General features: G+C 39.6%; 1 protein-coding gene across 2 annotated transcripts in view; it reads right to left on the bottom strand.

Annotated features, from left to right (window-relative positions):
• The window catches only part of PAPLN (papilin, proteoglycan like sulfated glycoprotein), a 74,647-nt gene that overhangs the window by 49,092 nt on the left and 4,958 nt on the right, over nt 1-20,597 (bottom strand). For both annotated transcript variants that reach the window (XM_089521829.1, XM_089521828.1), the window contains exons 3-6: nt 13,021-13,136; nt 5,373-5,433; nt 2,081-2,183; nt 1,416-1,546 (exon numbers count right to left, since the gene is read on the bottom strand). In XM_089521829.1, the coding sequence (XP_089377955.1) occupies nt 1,416-1,546; nt 2,081-2,183; nt 5,373-5,433; nt 13,021-13,136 (411 nt within the window). The remainder of the gene's footprint in view (nt 1-1,415; nt 1,547-2,080; nt 2,184-5,372; nt 5,434-13,020; nt 13,137-20,597) is intronic.

Genomic DNA, 20,597 nt, shown 5'->3' with positions numbered 1-20,597 from the left:
GAGCCAGCATGGTGTAGTGGTTTGAGCCTTGGACTATGACTCTGGAGACCAGAGTTTGAATCCTGGCTTGGCCATGGAAACCCATTGGGTGACTTTGGACAAGTCACACTCTCTCAGCCTCAGAAGATGGCAATAGGAAAACCCCCTCTGAAAAAACTTACCAAGAAAACCCCATGATAGGGTTGCTATATGGCAGAAATTGAAAATGATTTGAAGCCAGACAACAAGATGAATTCAGATACTAATGTACTTCCAGAGCTATATCTCACACTAACTATTCCTATGCCTCAAGCTGCCCAAGAGAATAACCCTCCCCTAAACAAACTAAAATAAATTTACTGAAGCAGCTAGGTCAGGACAGAAGGGGCAGATCCAGTCAAACTATGTAAAGGCACATGATAAAGATGGACATGTCTGCACTGGAGAGATCACCTTAAGTAGTTACCCAAAGAAGTAGGAAAGCTGAGAGCTCCAGAAAGCCAAAGCTTAGGGAAAAAATGTGAAGATCTGAGTCTCCTTTTCTTGAAGACAGAGTACAGTTGCAAGAGAAAAACTGCAGGACTTTCACTTAGGGATAGAGTAACTCCCTTTCCTCTTCTATCCCTTCCCTGTTCAAGAGGGTTTCTTTTTTCCCCTTGTCTTTGTGTACACTCTAGTGGCCACTGCTGCAAATGCAATAAACTCCAAGCCCTCTTATAGCCAAGATTAGAAGGCATCATATTGTTCTAAAATCTAGAGCTCTGGTCTGTGCCCTTCTCTCAGAGGAACCAGAAAAACCTCCCCATCGTTTTTTCTTCCCTCATGCTTGTTAAAATATGAACATTACTGATTTAAGGGTCCAACAATGGTCATGCTCAATGGGAGCCAGAAGCTCAGAGGATCTCTACATAATTGCCGGCCAAAGCAATAATTTCTATATTCATGCTCTGACCCTTCTGGCAACTTGAGTCCCAAGGGAGACTCCTACACTCTCAAGAGTCCACAGAAGGAAAAAGAAAATGGGGATGGTAGGAAGAAGGAATCTGGTAACAGCTTTGAGACTAATTGGTTTATTTCAGTAAGAGCTTTCGTGGATATTGTAATATCTCCCATTTTCTTTTTTATGTTGTGACAGACTAACACAGGTATGTCTTTGGAATACACAACAATATTAAAAAAAGCTGCTTGCATATTTCCATTCCCCCTCTCTAATTAAAATTAGTTTGCTGGGTCTTATGAAGTAACATCACCACTGAAGAGATGGAGCAGGACATAAAGAAGCCAAGGGAACCAGTAGTATGCAAGTGGTAGTATGCTTGATTAGGAAGTTCAGAATTCAAATCCCAGTTTAAACAAGAAACTCAAGTAGTAACACTGGGCAAGTCACTCTCTCAACCTAACAAAGGCGTTGCTGAGTAAAGTGGGATAATACATACCTGACAGACTCCTTCCACACAGATATCATGCTTCCCTGGCTCACAGGGGGTTCCATCAATCACGGCTTCTTTGTGTCTATAGTAGAAGTTTTCTCCCTTTGGGATGCAGTTTAGTTCACATTTGTTGGGAGCTATGAGCAAAGTTTTAAAAGAAGTATTTTACTTAACATGCTCTGTTTTCACATAAAGACACCTGAAACTTAGGGTCCTTTTACAATGCACAATTATAATACTATATTCCAATTTAATTGTCATGGCTGCATCCTGTGTAATCTTCGGGTTTGTAATTTGGGGTGGCAATAGAGTTCTCTGGCTGAAAATTCTAAAGGTGCCTCCCTAAATCGCAAAGGATTAGTTGGGAGATTGCCATGGCAGTTAAAGTGGAATTATTATTGTTGCATATCTAACTTCCTAACTGAAGAAGCTTTCAGAATGAATAAATCTATATACAGTGGGGTTTGGTTCCAAGATCCCCCGTGGATAACAAAATCTGTGGATGCTCAAGTCCCATTAAATATAATGGCATAGCAAAATGGTGTCCCTTATAAAAATGGAAAATCAAGGTTTGATATTTGAAATTTATACTTTTTTTGAATATTTTCAAACCATGGATGCTTGAATCCATGTATAAAAAATCTGTGTATAAGAAGGGCCGACTGTATTACCTCCATAATAAGGGAGCCACTTGTATCGCTTTCCCTGGAAGTCTGTCCCATCAAAATCAGCACATTGTTCTGCCCGAAAATCTCTGGCACCCTCAGGACATTTCTAGGAAGAGACAAGTGAGTAGTTTAATTTCAGATAGAAGAAGACAAGCAACTAATTCAGATGAATTCTCCTGGAAGTGATTTTCTGTATTTTCTCTTATCTGTCTAGCTGATGGGAAATAGTTCAGGATCTGCTTCTTATATGAGTGCTCATATGACTCTATATATCATTATCATGTAACAAGGGACACTGCATGCAGTAAACATATTGCTGGGCCACAACTTTTACTGCCTTGCCTCCATCCTACAGAATCCTGAGATTTGTAGTTTTGTGAGGCATCAGCACTCTTTTTAGAGAGAGCTGAAGAAGTTGTAAAACTCCAAATCACAGGATTCGATAGGATGGAGTTACAGCAATCAAAGTGCTGTCAAACTGCATAATTTTTACAGTGCAGGTGCACCCAAAGACAGCTGGGTTCATAAAGCTTTCCCATAAAGCTCAGTGGATGACTTTGTCCCAGTCACTTGGAACCCACAAAACAATGAACATAATTCAAAACTTCAGTTCTTAAAGTTCACAGTCTTATAGTTTTCACACTTGCCTTCATATCCCTAGTTTTTCCTCTGTTCTATTATATTTATTGAAACATAGTACTGATTACAATCTGAATATCAAAAGAAACTCTATCTGCTTGTAGTTTTCAGCAGGAAATGAACGGTATCTTATGGAGCTTACTCTGCACATTTGGTTTTCCCCCTATGCATTCATGGGGCCTGTTTCAATGCTAGTTTTCCCCCACCTACCCCTAATCTCTGTACGTAAAAATTTTGCCAGAGTTTTCCTTCATTCCAACCTCCTGTACTCACATTCCATACATGAGCAAATGAGATGATGAAATCAGTGAAGAAAATATTGTTCAAGGATAACTGATGGTTTACATGATGAAATTGCACAATTCAGAAAAAATGTAAAGGTATCCAGTGCATGACTGTAAAATACCTTTGTACTTTTGTAGAAAGGTATAAAAGTTGTTTTGTAAAATACAAAATCTCATAAGTTAGGAACCTACAGAAAAAAATGAATTGCATATACAATATAAACAAATGATTACACCCATATATTTAAATACAGTGGACCCTTGTTATACGCTGGGGTTTGGTTCCAAGATCCCCCACGAATAACAAAATCCATGGATGCTCAAGTCCCGTTAAACATAATAACATAGCAAAATGGTGTCCCTTATAAAAAAAAATAGAAAATCAAGGTTTGATATTTGAAATTTATACTTTTTTTTAAACATTTTCAAACCGTGGATGCTTGAATCTGTATATAAAAAATCTGTGTATAAGAAGGGCCAACTGTATTAAATTTAGATGTTAAATGGCTAAACTAGGGGAACAATGTTTTTAAATTATTAATCAATGGTGTAGTATTCCGCTTGAAAGTCAAGTTATATAAATAAGCAAATATTTGCTAAGTTTTGTGAAACTGTAATGCAGAAATGGTAAAGATACTGTATATAAACTATAAGTTGACCTCATGTATAAGTCATGGGCAGGTTTTGGGGCAAAATTATGGATTTTGCAATGACCCATGGATACGTTGAGGGTAAAACTTGGAGGCCCCTTCAGTGTGTGTGTGTGTGTGTGTGTGTGTGCATACGGCAAGAGAGACTCTCTGTGAGGCTTTTTGTTTCATCATTTTAGCTTTCATATCAGCCAGGCACAGCATCGGGAGATGGACTCTTAAACAAACAGCAATATCAATCAATCACCCAGGACTCTTTCTGCTTGGCTTCAGAGAGAAATAAACTCTTCTACACACCACATGGGGAAATCTGAAAGAGCTGCTATCACATTACCATAGTGACTTGTAAATAAGTCAACCTGGGATTTTGGGGTTAATTTTTGAGCATAAATTTTATACTTATAGATGAGTATATATGGTGATTGCTCAAAAATGGAGACGTCTAAACAATTTTATCTTGGACTGCTGGTATGGTCTCTTGCTCTCATGGAAATACTAACAGGTTTGCAGGTCAAGAAATGAACTTTATAACTCTTTTATTATGGAATGATTTCTATTTGTTTATTTGTTTTACTAATAGAAAGAAGTAGTCTAGATCCAGCTGATTCTTAGGCAATCAAAACTAAATCCTGAATGCTCCACTGGATTGATAGCTCTACAATCCAGTGGAGCATCCAGGATTTAGTTTTGATTGCCTAACTTACTCCTTACTTACACTGGATGGTTCCATGCTAATAGACAAATCATTGTGCAGTTATAACAGCTCAATTTTTCCACTGAGGAAGACGTGTAATCAAAATGCGTTTGGTTTTATTGGTTTTGTTTTTTAACCTCTATTATATGTCCTCTGGAAGTACATACATTGATTGTTGGACATCTTTATATATTTTGTATGTCATTTGGGATATATAGTTTTCAGCCAATATATATATATTGGCAAAATTTGTATTTTATATTTTGTATGCAAATGGATATTGTATACTATTGATTGTTTTCATCTTCTGGCAAAGCACACCGCCTTGAATATATACAGTTTGCTTGAATGTCAGAGAATGATTGCTAATATACTAACTTTTGAACACTTTAGATAATTAAAAAAATTGTATTTTTCTTTTGCCACTTTTCCTTCGACTGTTTTGTTTTGCTATTCTGCTCTTTTGGTTTAGGGCAAAACCTTTATGCTTGTACCAGCATCCAGGTGATGACAGTATAGCCAGTGATAAGAAATGATAGAAACTGCAGTTCACCAAAATCCAGAAGGGGATACTTTGTCCATCCCTGCTGTAAACTGTTCACTTTTCCTTTTTGTCTCTGCTTTATTACTCTTAACCGCATCCATTCTTCTTTCATGTCTCTTGAGTTCTGAAGTTTTAGTTCTAAAATCCAGTTTCTGGGTAAAAATGTATTTAATTCTTGAGGGAAATAACATTTTTGGCATAGAAATTGTGTTGGCTTTGGGATATTTGTATGTTGTATGGTACTGCCTTTTTTTAAAGCCTTCTGGTTGGATTAATAAATATATTACAACAATTAAAAATGTTAATGTTTAGTCATTGTGAGGTTAATTCATTAGTGTAGGATAATTATGAGTAAAATTAGTTCTCAAGTGCCAGCTAAAAATCAAGATGATGTTGAGTAGGTGCCACATCTGGCTGTTGAAAAAATTTCAGCTCATGAAAGACAAGGATAGGGAGAAGAAAGAGAGCATACTGAAGAATTTACCTGAACATTGCATGAACGATAGCTTCGGGCTGGTCCTATACAACTGGAGCCACCATCTGTCCTGAAAGATAACTAACAATCTTATTAACAATTACTTACAATTACTAACAATGTTATTTTAATTTGTTGTCTGCCTTATTTTACTGAATGTTAACATGTACTAATATGTATTATATTTAATTATTTTTGCAGAATGTATGCCATAGGCAGGTTTATTTTATCTGTTTTAATTGATTGTATGTACATTGCTGTGCAAATGTACAGTGCTATATAAATAAAGCTTAATAAATAATAAATAAAATAATAATAAATAATCTGGAACAACCTATAAAACGGTGTCAGTGCCAGAATCATATGAAGACGTTATTTTTGTGCTTCCTAATGAAACTCTAATTGTAAGTGAAGTGTTTTGTAAACTTCAAGTAGCGGAAGTTTTCTGAAAAGCTTTTCACAAGGACAGTTTCCTTGGGAGGGACCAGACCTGGTTTTGATATCACTTCCTCAGTCCAACAAATTAGAGTTTGTTGGAGCAGGAACATGAGCTCACATCTTACTTCCTCCATTCAAATGCCCAGCTTTAGAAGAGACTTTTTCATCTGTTAAACCAGTTTCCTATCCTATCTGAGCTAGGGAACTGTGGTTTAAACATTTCCTGCAAACTATAACCTAAATCTAATTAAAATACATAGTGTGTTGGTCTAGAAAATCAGTATGCAGAAGGATCTTGAACTTTGGTAGTTCAAAGCAGAATAGAGCAACTTAATCAGTTGTTGAATGGTAAGTAACACTTGTGTAAATTTCATTGATTCAATAGATGGATGAGACTAGCAATTGGATTTACACCTACAAGGACCACAAACTGAAGATGGGGAACAGGTGAACCCCTTGAACATCACTTCTAGTCTGGAAGTAACACCTGTTCGCCAAAACCAATGTTCCTCATCTTAGATAGCTTCTCTTGACACCAACTACATTATTCAGGCATCTTTCTGATCAATACAAATTGCTGATCTCCCGCTCCTATCCTCTTCTTGCTATCCTTACCCAGGCAAAGCATTAACCCTAGTTCTCACACAACCATGGCAAATAGATGTGACCTTAATTCCAAGATAAGCCACAGGTTATCTTATTTTCATGGGAGTGTCTGGGACAACATTTAAGCAAGCTAACCATGTGGCAGAGTTTAATTCAAGGACAGCTAGTGGATCTACCTTTACAAAGGCAGTGATTCCCACAGCCGCTCTGAGTCCTGAATGGAATCATCTTCAACTTAGAGAAGCTTCAGGAGCAGCAGCAGTAAAATCAAAAGTGGATATGTTGTGCAAACACATCCAGGTTGGTGGATCCATTGGCTGCTCCTGGTTGACTGCATGGTCCAACCAATACATTCATTGAACAGAAACATCCAGTCATTTGGCCTCAGGCCAGTTGGCTTGACGGATTTGAACTTTAATCCCAACTGTATGGGAGCATATCCCTGACTACATAAGATACGAACCCCAACTCTGGTTCAGCTACTGTATTTGACCTCTATTGTACTATATTAATTTGCATGTTTTGTAACTTGAGAGTTATTTTTATGAGGTTTTAATGTTGTAAATTTATATGCTCTGTATGTATTTTATCTGTTGTGATCCTGCCTCGATCCACTGGGAGAGGCGAAAAATAGAAATAATAAATTATTATTATTATTATTATTATTGTGATTGGTAATATTTAAACATAAAATAGGTTACATAAAATTAGGTTGCGTAAAATTAGGCTTTTATTCTGTCATCACCCTGCCTCATTCATGGAATTTTACAGGGGCAAAGAGGATATTATCCCTCGAGTGTAACCCTCTCACGATTTTCCAACACTTTATTTTACCATAAAAAGAATCTGTTGAGGAGATTAACACAAACAAACAAAAATACTGAATAGCAACATAATGTCTTTTGATGGCAGTCTCTTGATTGGAATCTTATATCTGGAAGCACCCTGACTCCCCAAGATTGCTATTCATTGAGACCGCTCTGCTTTCAGGCAGAGTGGAGCACTGCCTCAAGCAGCTCATCTGGGTGGCGTGAAAGGGCAACATATTGTTAATTAACTATTCATTCATTCATTCATTCAGAGAGGAATTGAAGAGAGACAATTTTGGTATTTTTGCCAAGAGTGCTGAAATAACTTGGTTAATTTTGGGAAGTAAGCAACATGAACCAGGCATTAAATTGTCTCAAACTGTCACTCACTATCAGACAACGAGACCCTAAGTGCTGGTCCTACCATTAGGCAAAGTGAGGCAGCTGTTGCTTTCGTATCTTTACTACCAGGTATGGGAAGAGGCCATTGTGGAATTTCCCACATCAAGTGCCAAAAAATCTCAGTTGTCTTTGGGTATTATGCATATTGATTCAGGGTGTGTGAGGGAAGTTGATACTTGGTGCAGAGCAGCAAAATGTCTTGGGTTTTTCCTGTCAGGACAGGACTTGAGCATATTAAAATGCAGTTATTGATTTCAAAATGCTATAGTTTACAATCGTTTCTTATACTGGAAAGTTCACAAGAAGAAAGATATTGTTTTCTCTGTCTGGAAAGAATCCTATTGGGAAAGAAACATAAACATTCTGAAGAGAAACTTAAATTGGTAGGGCAATTGTTGCCATATTTATTCTGAAATAAATCTTACTGTTTTCAATTGGTTTCATATAAACTTTGAGTAGAACAGCAGCCTCATAAATTCATTTATTGTTCTTCTCTTCATGTCTATCAGCCTTTCTAGAATCTACATTATAGTGCAATAAAGGGACAGATGTTATTTTTGGGAAGGGATCCAGATACCTTTCCAGCTGGCAGTGCTTCCCTTGTGCCAAAATTAGGTTTTCCCAGCATATAAGCAAAATGTTTTTGTGTTTGGCAAATGCAGTGGTTGGGATGATGACAGGGAAGACTCCATGCTGCTTAATCCAGATGTGCTTGATATGTGTAATGTAAATATAGGAGGAGGGAAGCAGTATAATGGAAACACTGGCGCGTTATAGACGGGCCTTTAATACGCCCCCGTCACATGCTAGGGGTTGGCCGAGGACCTAGCGTCCATACCGGCCTCACCCCTAGCATGTGACAGGGGCATAAAGATGGCGGCGCCCTATACACACGGGCGCCGCCATCTTTACGTGCTGGACGCGTTGCGTCTGCATGTGTCGCCCCGGAAACGACGCCGCAAATGCGCCCCTTGCACTTTGCGGCACCTCTTCCGGGGCCTGAGAAGGAGCACGATTTTTGCGCTCCTTCTCGGAAGTGTCCGGGAGCCGCACCGTTTAAAGGCTGCGGCTCCCGGACGGTGTAAGTGGCGGCGGCAGCAGACTGCCGCAATCCGGCGGTCTGTAACGCGCCACTAACTCCACTCCCCTTGGTTGCCATTTCCATTGCCCTTTCCATGTGAAAGGTGACTTTCCAAAGGGGAAGACCTCCTTTATTTGTATAGGCTTTTCATGTGATTTCAAAAGGCACAGCATCAATATTAAAAATCATGTGAATCATGCCTCCTTGTGCAAAGGCGGCTCCCTCCTTCATAAGGTTGCCCATCATGTGCAGGGACAACAAAAAGCTATCACTGGATTATTTTTATCTGTGGGAAATGTATAAATTGTCACAACAAGGGAGAGGTGCAGTAGGAGATCTTGCTGCTGTGATGCTAACTGCCCATAGCAAGGCTATCTTCATCATTTTTAGTGCTTCTTGGATTCAGACTCTGTTAATGAAGATATAAAGTTTAAAAATACTTTTTACAAAGCTGTCTTGAAGGCATTGTTGTAACTAAATAAAATCCACAATCAAGATATCACTTCTGAGCCTCATTCCCACTTACAAATAAATCAGTTTGTGATCCGAATCAATCGATCGATTTGACAGCGGAGAGTGGTTCACACTACATTTGCCCCGATCACATTTTCCCTGTAAAATAACCCACTTGTGGTTCACATTCATGAATGAATCGATTCAAAATGAGCCTGCTCCAGACAGTCAAAGGGCAAATTTTAATCGATTCCGATCTGCATATGGTTCACACTTGCGCTGAATCGATTTATCCAAAAAGACGCAGAAAAAAATCAGCATCAAAAAGATGCGAGTTATATGGATCTAGAATCATAGAATCATAGAGTTGGAAGAGACCACAAGGGCCATCCAGTCCAGCCCCCTGCCATGCAGGAAATCCAAATCAAAGCATCCCCAACAGATGGCCATCTAGCCTCTGCTTAAAGACCTCCAAGGAAGGAGACTCCACTACACTCCGGGGGAGTTTGTTCCACTGTCGAACAGCCCTTACTGTCAGGAAGTTCTTCCTAATGTTGAGGTGGAATCTCTTTTCCTGTGCATGGTCCCCCTCTATGAATTGCTTCAGTGATTCGGTTCAAGTGCGAACCAGGGTCATTTGAACCAGCTCAAACCGATTTGCAATCCGGTTTAAAAGGTAGTGGGAATCAGGCCCTAGATCCAAAGACAAACTGATGCATGGTTTCATCAGGGACGTAGCCAAGGGGGGGGGGGTCTTGAGGTCCAGACCCCCCCTTCCATTAGAAAAATGAATGGTGCGTGCTGCTGTGCCGCCACACCCAAGCCCCATTATAATGGTGGCACTTAGTCTGGACCCCCCCCCCTTCCTAAAATTCTAGCTACATCCCTGGTTTCAGAGAGAGCACAAACAGGTTTTTGAAAACAATGTCAAAGCAATGTTTTAACAATTCTCTCTGTTTGGCCTTGTTTATGCAAGATTAGTCTGATTCATCCAGAACTTGCATCTAATGGGTGCAGCTCTACTTGTCCTAGCAGGCTGAGGCATTTTTACTACCACATAGATATATAGCAGCTTGTGCTTCCTAAGTCTTTGCCAGATGACACCATGCTAAGAACATCCCTGCTGTGTCTGCAGCTTCTGTGAATGGAGCAGCATCTGATCAGAATTTCACATTTGGAAAAAACACAAACCTAGTAGTTTAGGCCCTGCTGTCTTGAACACACATATGTGATTCTCAATTTCTTTTTAAAATAAAAATTGTTTGCATTTTCTGTTGGGTTCATTAAGAATGTGGTGGGGCTGTAGAACTGAATGAAATGTGAGGAACTAGAGAAAACAGCCAAAAAGAACTAAGGGCATGATGATCTAAATTCTTAGGCAACTGTCTTAATAGAAAAATAAATTCCTCTGTTATTTTATCCACATTGTATTTTAGACTGTCAACTTTCTGGGACAGGGACATGTCTTTTTGCACTCTGTAAACCTCCACATACACTGATGACATTATGCAAATAATCAGAGGCTATGCACAGATGTGTATGGGACATGCGTCACCTTGGCACTGGCTTGTGGAAAAACAAATCCAAATAAAAACCATACTGGGAAAATGCTTGTCTTGACTCGACTTAATGAAAAAATAAATATTATTTGTCATTGTTTCACTGTTAAGGAAAGTATAATATTACAGTGTTATTTAGAAATCATGTTTCAGGCTCCCAAAACACTCTGTTAATGATCTTTAAGTTGCCATTCCTAAGTAAGCAAAGGTTTAAAGGAAACTTCTGCCTTAAATGATTCAATTAAAATATATCAAAGTCCAGTTCTTCCACCTGTAGCCTGAATCAAGATATTTTATCTTGTGGTATTTGTGGTATTTTATCCCACAATAGAAGTTTTTATTGTTTTACCGCACAGGACCTAAGGAATGGCCTCAGAACGGAACAGAAGGGAACGGAACGAGTGGGGGACAGATTTTACTGCACACGCCAGTCCCTCACTTATTCTGTTACCCCTCTCTTTTGTTCTAAAACCATTCCAGAAGAGGAGGATTTTTGAGAACTGTTCTGAACTGTTCTGAACCATGGTTTTCTATTTGAAGCAGGCTGGAAAGGATGCTCAGGAGCGATAATGTCTATGGCCCTGATAAGATCTTTATTCCAGGTATCAACCAAGGCTTTGACAGAATCGCCGTCGTTCCCAACCATAAAACCCTCTAGAGCTTTCTGGAACTTAACCGGTTCCATCAGCCTTCGAGGGCGGACCATTCTAATGGGTCCTCCACCCCCGAGTGGGATATGAGTACTGGTCTTCAGTCCCACTTTGACCAGGAAATGATCCATCCACAACAGAGCAGAGGTATGAATTACCTCTGTCCACAGATGTTCCTGATCTGTACTAAAGACCACATCGAGTGTATTACTTGCACAATGTGGAGAGGTAAGGATTAAAACCAACTCTCTCTCTCATGTGTGTTAGCTTTTTTTGTCATGAGAAAAGGCTCTCAGTCTCTGAAGCATTAAACTACACAAGCTCTTTAATGAACTTACTAATGCCAGGGGTGGTCAGCAGATTCAATTCCATGGGATGGAAAAACCACTGTCTATTGTATGGCTGTTCCTTCCATAGGTGCTCCAAGTTGTACAGGAGCTCTTGTACTGAATCTATGGTGCTTTACAGACCACCCAAAAGGGTGGTCTGCCGCCACCCTTGTTTGCTGAGCGAGGGAGCAAAAAGAAGCCACAAAAAGTGGCTTCTTTTTCCGGTATCATTATGATGCCGCAAGGCGCCAATGGCGCACTTGCGGCATCATCAAGGCACCATGATGTGCGGACGCTAGGCGTCTGTCACATCAAAATGGCGGTGCCCATGTGTATAGGACGCTGCCATTTTTACGCCCTCATTATGTGTGAGGGGCAAGGCACGTCAGGAAGCGCCGCCCCTCGTGCGTAACAACGGTGGCCAAAAGGCCCCGTCTATAGAACGCCTATGTCAGGAAGTGAGTCCATTACACCACTGACTCTCGTATAATACAGAGCAAGTATGGGAGAGGCAGTCACAGATCTGAGGATGGATTCACAGCTCCCCTAACAACTGATCTAATAGCTGCTCCGCACCAATGCCAACTCATTTGGACCATCATCAGTACAAAACTTCAGAAACACTTCTCCCCGCCATCCGAGTGCCCAAGAATTACAGTTATTAGTAGATGCTCTTCTCCAAAAACTTAAAATTATACTATGAATCAACAAGGGCACCAGCCATCTTGGTTGTGGCATCCCAGCTGTAGCATACTCAGCCTGTGGAGGTGCAAGCATCTTGCTGCCAGCTCAAAATCTTAAATCTCAAGGCATTTTATTGGCTGATTCTGCCTATTTCATTACATCTGCTGCTTTTCATTGTATTGGTATATGTTTTAAAAATTCACTTTTAATTATATCTGAATAATAAATTTTATTTTCACTGTACTTATATACCCCTCAGTTACTTGTCAGAATAAAAGTGGATTAAAAATGCTATACTAAATAATCAATAAATATAATAAATTACTGTTTAAAATCATGGTTCTACACACATTAAACATCATTGTCACATACAGTACTTTTGTCACATATTTTCCTCTGACCCCAGTGCTTTTAATTCCCTTCTCATCCTAACCCATCTATGTAACAATTTAAGAAGTGTGCTTCATGCATTTTATGAAGTGGACTACAAAAGCTTCTCTTATAAGGAACTGATTAGTTTTCAAGATGTTGTAAAATGCTGTTCTGGTTTCTCCAGGGGAGCAGACACTTAGAGCTGCTCTTCTCTCTCTTGTAAATATTCTGCTTTAAGAAGCAGGAAAATGGCATGGAAGAAAAGGGTTCTTACCTTTGTGAGTAACAGCGTCGCACCCGAATACTGACACCTCCACCACAGCTTCGGCTACATTCACCCCATTCTCCCCAGCGTCCCCAAAAATTGCTTTGTCTCTTTGTTCTTCGAACCTATGATGACAAATCAGTTACATGTAGACATAAAGAGCACCAGGTTTTAGAAGTCTTAATATTATACTGTATACCATAGGTCTAATGTGTTTGGGAACCCTAAAACATATAATCTCTCTATTCTCGATTGGTACCAGCTCTCTCCCTTCGACAGCACCCATGATGGAGTAGCTGCTACCCCTGGGATCCTTAACAAACATATACTCCTTGAAAAAAGCAAATCTTGGGTGATATACAGGCACACCAAGGGTTACTCCTTTTCTTTCTTTCTTCTTTTCTTTCTTGAAAACAACCAGTTCCAATTTATTAGTCACAGCCTACAATTTGGCCACTCCAGTTCTATAAACTGCTACTGTTGTTGCTGCCACTGCTGTTATATCCCTTCAAGTTGTTTCCAACTAAGGAGTTTATCACACGTGAGGAATGTCTCTTAATTTTGAATGAAAAGAAAGTGGGGCCAGAACGCATTCATGTGAATTCGCTAGTTTAGCAAAATTACGTGAATGCCCATTGCATTCGAACTGGCTCCCCACTGCCCAAAAATAGTATGCCATTGCCCAAATTTGCGTGTTGCAGTCTATCACGCATTAACGTGAAACCCCATGATTGCGCTCGGACTGACTTCCCATTGCCCGAATTTGAGTGTAGTAGGTTATCACGCAATAGCGTTAAACCCCATGATTGCATTCAGATTGCCATTGGATTATACTTCCAATTTCCCTTGTCTGATAAACTCCTATATCAAACCTATCATGCTGTTTTCTTGGCAAGATTTGTTCAGAAGGGGCTGCTTTGCCTTCTTCTGAAGCTGAGAGAGTATGACTTGACCAAAGTGAATCAGTGGGTTTCCATAGCTAAACAGGGATTTGAATCATAATCCAACACTCAAACCACTACACCACACTGGTTCTCTTCTATAAACTATTACACAGATAAATTAATGTTTTTAGTGACTCAGGGGTATGCCAGATGGGGCAAATATATCATGGGGTTTGAGGATTTGTTGCTGCAGTTTGTGGGTTGTTTTTTTTTTTTAAAATCCCAAACAACATTTTTGTTGTCAGACTATTTTCTGGCAATTCCTGGCACCAGCTGCAATATTTTATGGGTTTCTTTTAAATTTTGTATTGGAACAATATCTTCCTTTTTCTTCTTCTCCTTACTTAATTTTTTTTTTAAAAAGCGTTATAGTGTTTAAACTGCATCAATGAAATATTACTTTGTACTATAGCTTTCAGAGTAGTTTGCATGGAAAAGATAAAAATGCAAGTAAAACACAAATAGCATGTCTTAAAATTCATTTGTTTTGCAGGTTTTTAAAGGCTTTGGAAATGAAATATAGTGCATTCTTTTCTTGTGCCAGAAATGTAACAATATGAATTCAACAAACAGGTCATGACTGAGTCTGAGCCTTATCACATTCCTTTTGCCAAATGGATTTTTCCAGCGTGACAAAAGACATGCTTTTACAAACATCTCCCTTAGGAACAAAATGGAAGTTCTCTGGCAGCATGTGGAGAGGAAAGGAGAAAGCCGCTTCTCTCTTGCTGCATGTTGGCTTTCTTTTGTTATGCAATAAGACTCTTTGTTTCTTTCTGTCTGATGTCTCACTTCATACCGTGAAGAACCATGAGTAATATGAGGCTCAGTTGCAAGGTCTGAGGTAGGTCCCAGATAACAAGATTAAGGTCCAAAATACACTGCAGAAATAATCCAGTCTGAGACAACTTTAACTGCCCTGGCTCAATGCTAGGGTATTCTGGGAACTGTAGTTCTGTGAGACCTTTAGCCTTCTCTGTCAGAGAGATCTAGTACTATAATAAACTACAAACCCTTGACACCATTTCGTCCTCAGATTTCCTCTGTGATAAATGCAATCCAATTTACAAATTAATCCCATATCTTCCTTCCAGTGACCAATCAGGAATTAAACAAAAAATACTAGATGCAAGAAACATAGGTAAGGGAAAATACAAGTTATGAGTTCTATCACTACTGGAAGAAACATCTCTTTTCAAAACAAGTTAAACATATTGAACCCCGCTAGCTTCTGCTTGCTACACCTTAGAGCAGGGGTTACCAACCTGTGCTTCGAGGAGCCCCTTGGGCTCCGCATGCACTTCCCAGGTGCTCCACAGCCACTCCGGGAAAATGAAAGAAATAAAAATTGAATGTAATTAAAGAATAAGAACATATTCTTATATATACTCCTAAACATCATTAACTTGTAAGACATATGGTACGCCTCTTAGGGGCTCCACCATAGAAATAAGGGCTCTGTGAGTCAAAAAGGTCAGGAGCCTCTCAACATCTGTCAGTATTAATAGTACTGTTATAGATGTGCAGAGTATAGAGACTTTGCAGAGGCAGCACTTGGCGTATAGAATATAGACCTCGTATTAGACTGCACTTTGTCTGTTCACTATTATAACTCAGAGGTCTTAATTCTCCTTTCTTCTGTGTATGTGTAGGTTTAAAAGGTTGGCTGAGATCTTCTTACTGAGATGTTGCTGTGTGTCTTCAAATAGTTTCTGACTTATGACAACCCTGAGAGCTGGTTTTTTTGGGCAAGATTTGATCAGAGGAGGTTTGCCATTGCCATCCTCTGATGCTGAGTATTACTTACCTAAAGTCACGCAGTGGGTTTCACAGATATAAGTCCAATTTATATCTTTGTAACTCACTACTTTGGTTATGACAGAAATTGGAATCCTCTACCAACTATACAACAACCAAATTCTCCCTCCCTAAACCTACCTTTTAGCTGCTGGAGTCTGCCCAGACATAATAAATTACTGCAATATCATCATGCTCTGGGACCTCCAGAGGATCCTTGCAAGATCCTGGAGATTTCTTGTTGCTGTGTGCCCAGCTATAGCAACATATTTGGATACTTCTCCACTGTCCGCACCTCCTCCAGGCAGTAAATGTCTGCACTGGGAAGCTACAGCAACTCAAAGGTGGGTTTGTTGAGGGGTAAGGGCAAGAGGTATAGTTCTGCCTGTCTGGAACTTTGTAAAGGTATCTCCTGACACAGAACCCCACACTTAAATACCCAAATACCATCTGATCTTAGAGGCTAAGCAGGGTCAGCTCTCTTTAGTACTTGGATAGGAGACCACCAATGAATACCAGGTGCTGTAGGTTATATTTCAGAGGAAGGAACTGTCAAAACCCCCTCTGAGTATTCCTTGCCTAAGAAAAACCCTATGAAATTAATTGGATTGCCATAACTTGAAAGCACTTGACTTGACGGCACATGAAGACACACACAGCCTCAGCAATTGTTTTTCTCCAGACTGAGTGGCAGGCTGAACTTTCTCAACCCCTTCTGCAAAAGACAATAACAAGATTTCACCAAGAACTGGCTGAATTAACTGTTTTTATTACAGATTCTTCCTGCCTGCCCCTATTTAATTTGAAACATCTGTTTAAAAGCCTGAAAGTACATGCCAAGACATAACCTATTTACTCCTAATGATTTCCAGAGATCAGGTGTTTTTTTTTTTTTTTTTTGGGGGGGGGGGAAGACCATCAGAAATAGTTATCAGAGAATGATCTTGCAGGTTTTATAGGAAGTTAAGTTTAGCCTAAGCACCAGTGCTCAGCATCACCAGGGAAGAAACAGAATAGACAAGACAAAGTGGAAACACACTTTACTGGCTGTATCTACTTTTGCTAGATGCACACTTTCACTGGGGTAAGTGACACTTGGTATTTCTCCAATTTCAACATTATCCTGCCAGAATCTGACCCATTATACAAAACAGAGGCAGGCAAATATAGTAAAATAAAACTATAGCTAAATAAAATTTAACTATGTGCAGTGCTAGAAATTAGGCACTCCCTCTTCTCTGTCTCTTCTTCACAACACTAAAACCTGTAGTCTCACTATTCAGCTTGAGTGGGTGACCACAGATGCTTGTGTTATGAAAAAAGGAGAAAAACATTCTCCTAATCACTTTCTCGCACACTGTCTATACTTCTATATGCTGATATAATGTTCCATCTGACTTGCCTTTTCTAAGCTAAGCTGTTCCCATGTTGTAACCTTTTCTCACAAGGGAGTTGCTCTAGCTCTGTGATTATTTTGTTTTCCCTGTTTGGATATTTTCAAGCATTCTATGCCTAACATTGCACAAGAAGATATTTCCAAAAAGCAGGCCAGCAGGGCATGAAAAAAACAAATGTGCTCCATTATTTGCCCACAGAAACCGGTATTCAGATATACACTACTGCTGAGAAGCTATGGTTAACATTGATGCACTGATTTTCCACTAATCTGTCTAACCCTTTTCAAATAACATCTAAGGTAGTCATGACTGCTGGTTAGGGAATTCTAGAAGTCATAGAGCTGGCTGATTTGCAAAGATGTTACCTGAGATGTATCTACCCAGCCATGGTGGCAACAAAAATGCATGTGATAAAACCCGGATGTATCCCAAATTGAATTCAGCAGCCATAAGGCACTTTATTTAGCTGTCTGATAGGCTCCGTAGTTTCACTACAGACTTTCTACAATTCTGTTTGTAGTGCACCTGATCACATTAAGGCAGAACTATATATTAAGAGGTAAATGTGGGATTCTCAAGAAGTTTTCCATCCAAGCATTGGTTGGACTCAGACTTTTGCACAACTACTGCATTGTGACAATTCAAACCATGTTTTGAGGGGGAACTCTCTGACAACCTATGGAGGGGATATTTGAAAGTGTGTACATAGGTATACTGAACATTCAGTGAAACAATACATTCAACTTTGCATCAAGATATACACAGATGCATACTCACTTACCATGAGCTTAATAGAGAGAAAATAAATGTGCCCCAATACAGACCATACTCAAAGTACTCAGCCTGTGAAGCAATACATGGCTTTTTGCAATAATTTCTGCAACTGATTCATTGCCTTGGTGAGACAGCTTGTTTGTAAAAAGCTTTCAAGGTGAAAAAGGATAAATATCTTTAATATGCATAGTAGCCTCACTAGTTATCAAAGAAATGCATTTGTGCATAACAGCAGCCTCCTGGCCAAAAGAACATAAATTAAACAGACAGCAGAAAATAAAACAGAAAATGGTTCATGAATACATCCAAAACAGCAATACACTTGTCCCTCTACATTCACTGGGTTACGGGCACAGGACCTCCATGAATGTGGAAAAATAGCTTTTTACCTGAGAGAACACCTCTCTAGGAATCTCTATGTCCTCCAGTGTGACTTTTGGTTAAAGTTTACCACAGAGTTGTGCTGGAGGGCCTAGATATTCCTAGAGAGAACATATTAATCAAATCCGTGAATAATCAAATCCACAAAAGTCAAGCCACAAATGTGGAGGGACAAGTGTTTATTAGTCTTTAGACACCAGATGCTGAAGACTCAATATCTAGAAAGTCAAAGTAATCCAACCACATAAATACTGGAGCTGCAATGCCCCGAGAATCCTTTTGCCAAGAGCTCAGGCAGAAACAGGAGCCAGCTCTTTATCTGGTTTTGCTGTAACGGCTATTCAGAAACTGGGGAACCTTGGTTATGATAAACTGAATATATGTGAAAACAATCTGTCCCGCACCAATGAGTAATTTACTATATATCTACAATTATACCCTGATATACAAGACTTGGTATTTCATTCTGAAGTAACGTAACCAGAAGAGCAGCTGAGTGGTATGTGGATGAAGATAACTAATTTTTTGTGGGGTTTTAAAAACAACAACAACAACAACAACAACAAGGAAGTCTTAAACTGTGTGAACGCCTCTGTAGCCTAAAATAGTTAATCTAAACAAAGGTTTACCATCTTAATAAGCTTAGATTGAGGGGTTTGTTCAAGTGCAATGTGGACCATGTGGAAAGTAAATGAATAGGAAGGAGCATAGAATCATAGAATCATAGAATCGTAGAGTTGGAAGAGACCACTAGGGCCATCCAGTCCAACCCCATTCTGCCATGCAGGAAATCCAAATCAAAGCATCCCTGACAGATGGCCATCCAGCCTCTGTTTAAAGACCTCTAAGGAAGGAGACTCTATCACCTTCCGAGGAAGTGCATTCCACTGCCGAACAGCCCTTACTGTCAGGAAGTTCCTCCTAATGTTCAGGTGGAATCTCTTTTCCTGTAGCTTGCATCCATTGTTCCGGGTCCTGTTCTCTGGAGCAGCAGAAAACAAGCTTGCTCCCTCCTCAATATGACATCCTTTCAAATATTTAAACAGGGCTATCATATCACCTCTTAACCTTCTTTTCTCCAGGCTAAACATCCCCAGCTCCCTAAGTCGTTCCTCATAGGGCATGGTCTCCAGACCCTTCACCATTTTTGTCGCCCTCCTTTGGACACGCTCCAGTTTCTCAATGTCCTTTCTGAATTGTGGTGCCCAGAACTGGACACAATATTCTAGGTGGGGCCTGACCAGAGCAGAATACAGTGGTACTATTACTTCTCTTGATCTAGACACTATACTTCTATTGATGCAGCCTAAAATAGCATTGGCCTTTTTAGCTGCCACATCACACTGTTCACTCATGTTCAACTTGTGGTCTACTTGGACTCCTAGATCCCTTTCACACGTAGTTTCATTCAGCCAGGTGTCACCCATCCTATATCTGTGCATTTTATTTTTCCGCCCTAAGTGCAGTACCTTACATTTCTCCGTGCTGAATTTCATTTTGTTAGCTTTGGCCCAGCTTTCTAGTCTATTCAGGTCATTTTGAATCTTGATCCTGTCCTCTGGGGTATTAGCTATTCCCCCTAATTTGGTGTCATCTGCAAATTTGATAAGTATGCTCCCAATTCTGTCATCCAGGTCATTGATAAAGATGACACAACATTTGATCAAATCTATTGTTAGGCTCACTTCACCTCTCTGAGCACTGTGAAGTTCAAGGGATGCATCACATACTTGGGTTTCGCTTCCTTTGGAAAGAGGCTGATGGAGACATTTTGTAATATTTGAATTTATTTATAAATATAGGTGAACGCATTTTAAACACTCCAATGGACAGCTGAAACCACTTTCCTGCATAAAACCAGTATAGAAAAGCAATCATTGTAAGCCTCTTTCAATATACGTCACATAAAACTTCAGTCTGCCTCTTTTTACTTTTCTTTTTAAATTCTCAACTAACTTGCCTTTGTCCTCTGTCTGGATGTCAGGAAAAGAATGAGTCACTTTCCAGCCTTGCTGAGTCATTTACCTATAGTTTCCAAAAGAAAAGGTAGCCTGACATCTTTGCCACAGACTACTGCTAAGGAAATCACCTAAATATTTGTGTTGCCATTAACCATCTCCTTTTCAAACCCGGCAATTGGAATACCCTGATAATTGTTGAAAGGATCTAAATATAATATTATTTATTACTCATGACCCAGACAAAATTAATTACTACAGCTTCTCATTGATAAAACCATTGAGCCTTTGATTAGCCACATGCATTATTTCTTAAGCACCTTAACAAACAAGGC

Source organism: Sceloporus occidentalis, unplaced genomic scaffold, assembly GCF_023333645.1.
Source record: "Sceloporus occidentalis isolate IW3139 unplaced genomic scaffold, rSceOcc1.0.p SCAF_4, whole genome shotgun sequence".
In the NCBI taxonomy this organism is placed as follows: domain Eukaryota; kingdom Metazoa; phylum Chordata; class Lepidosauria; order Squamata; family Phrynosomatidae; genus Sceloporus; species Sceloporus occidentalis.
This window is presented reverse-complemented; position numbering and strand designations above follow the sequence as displayed.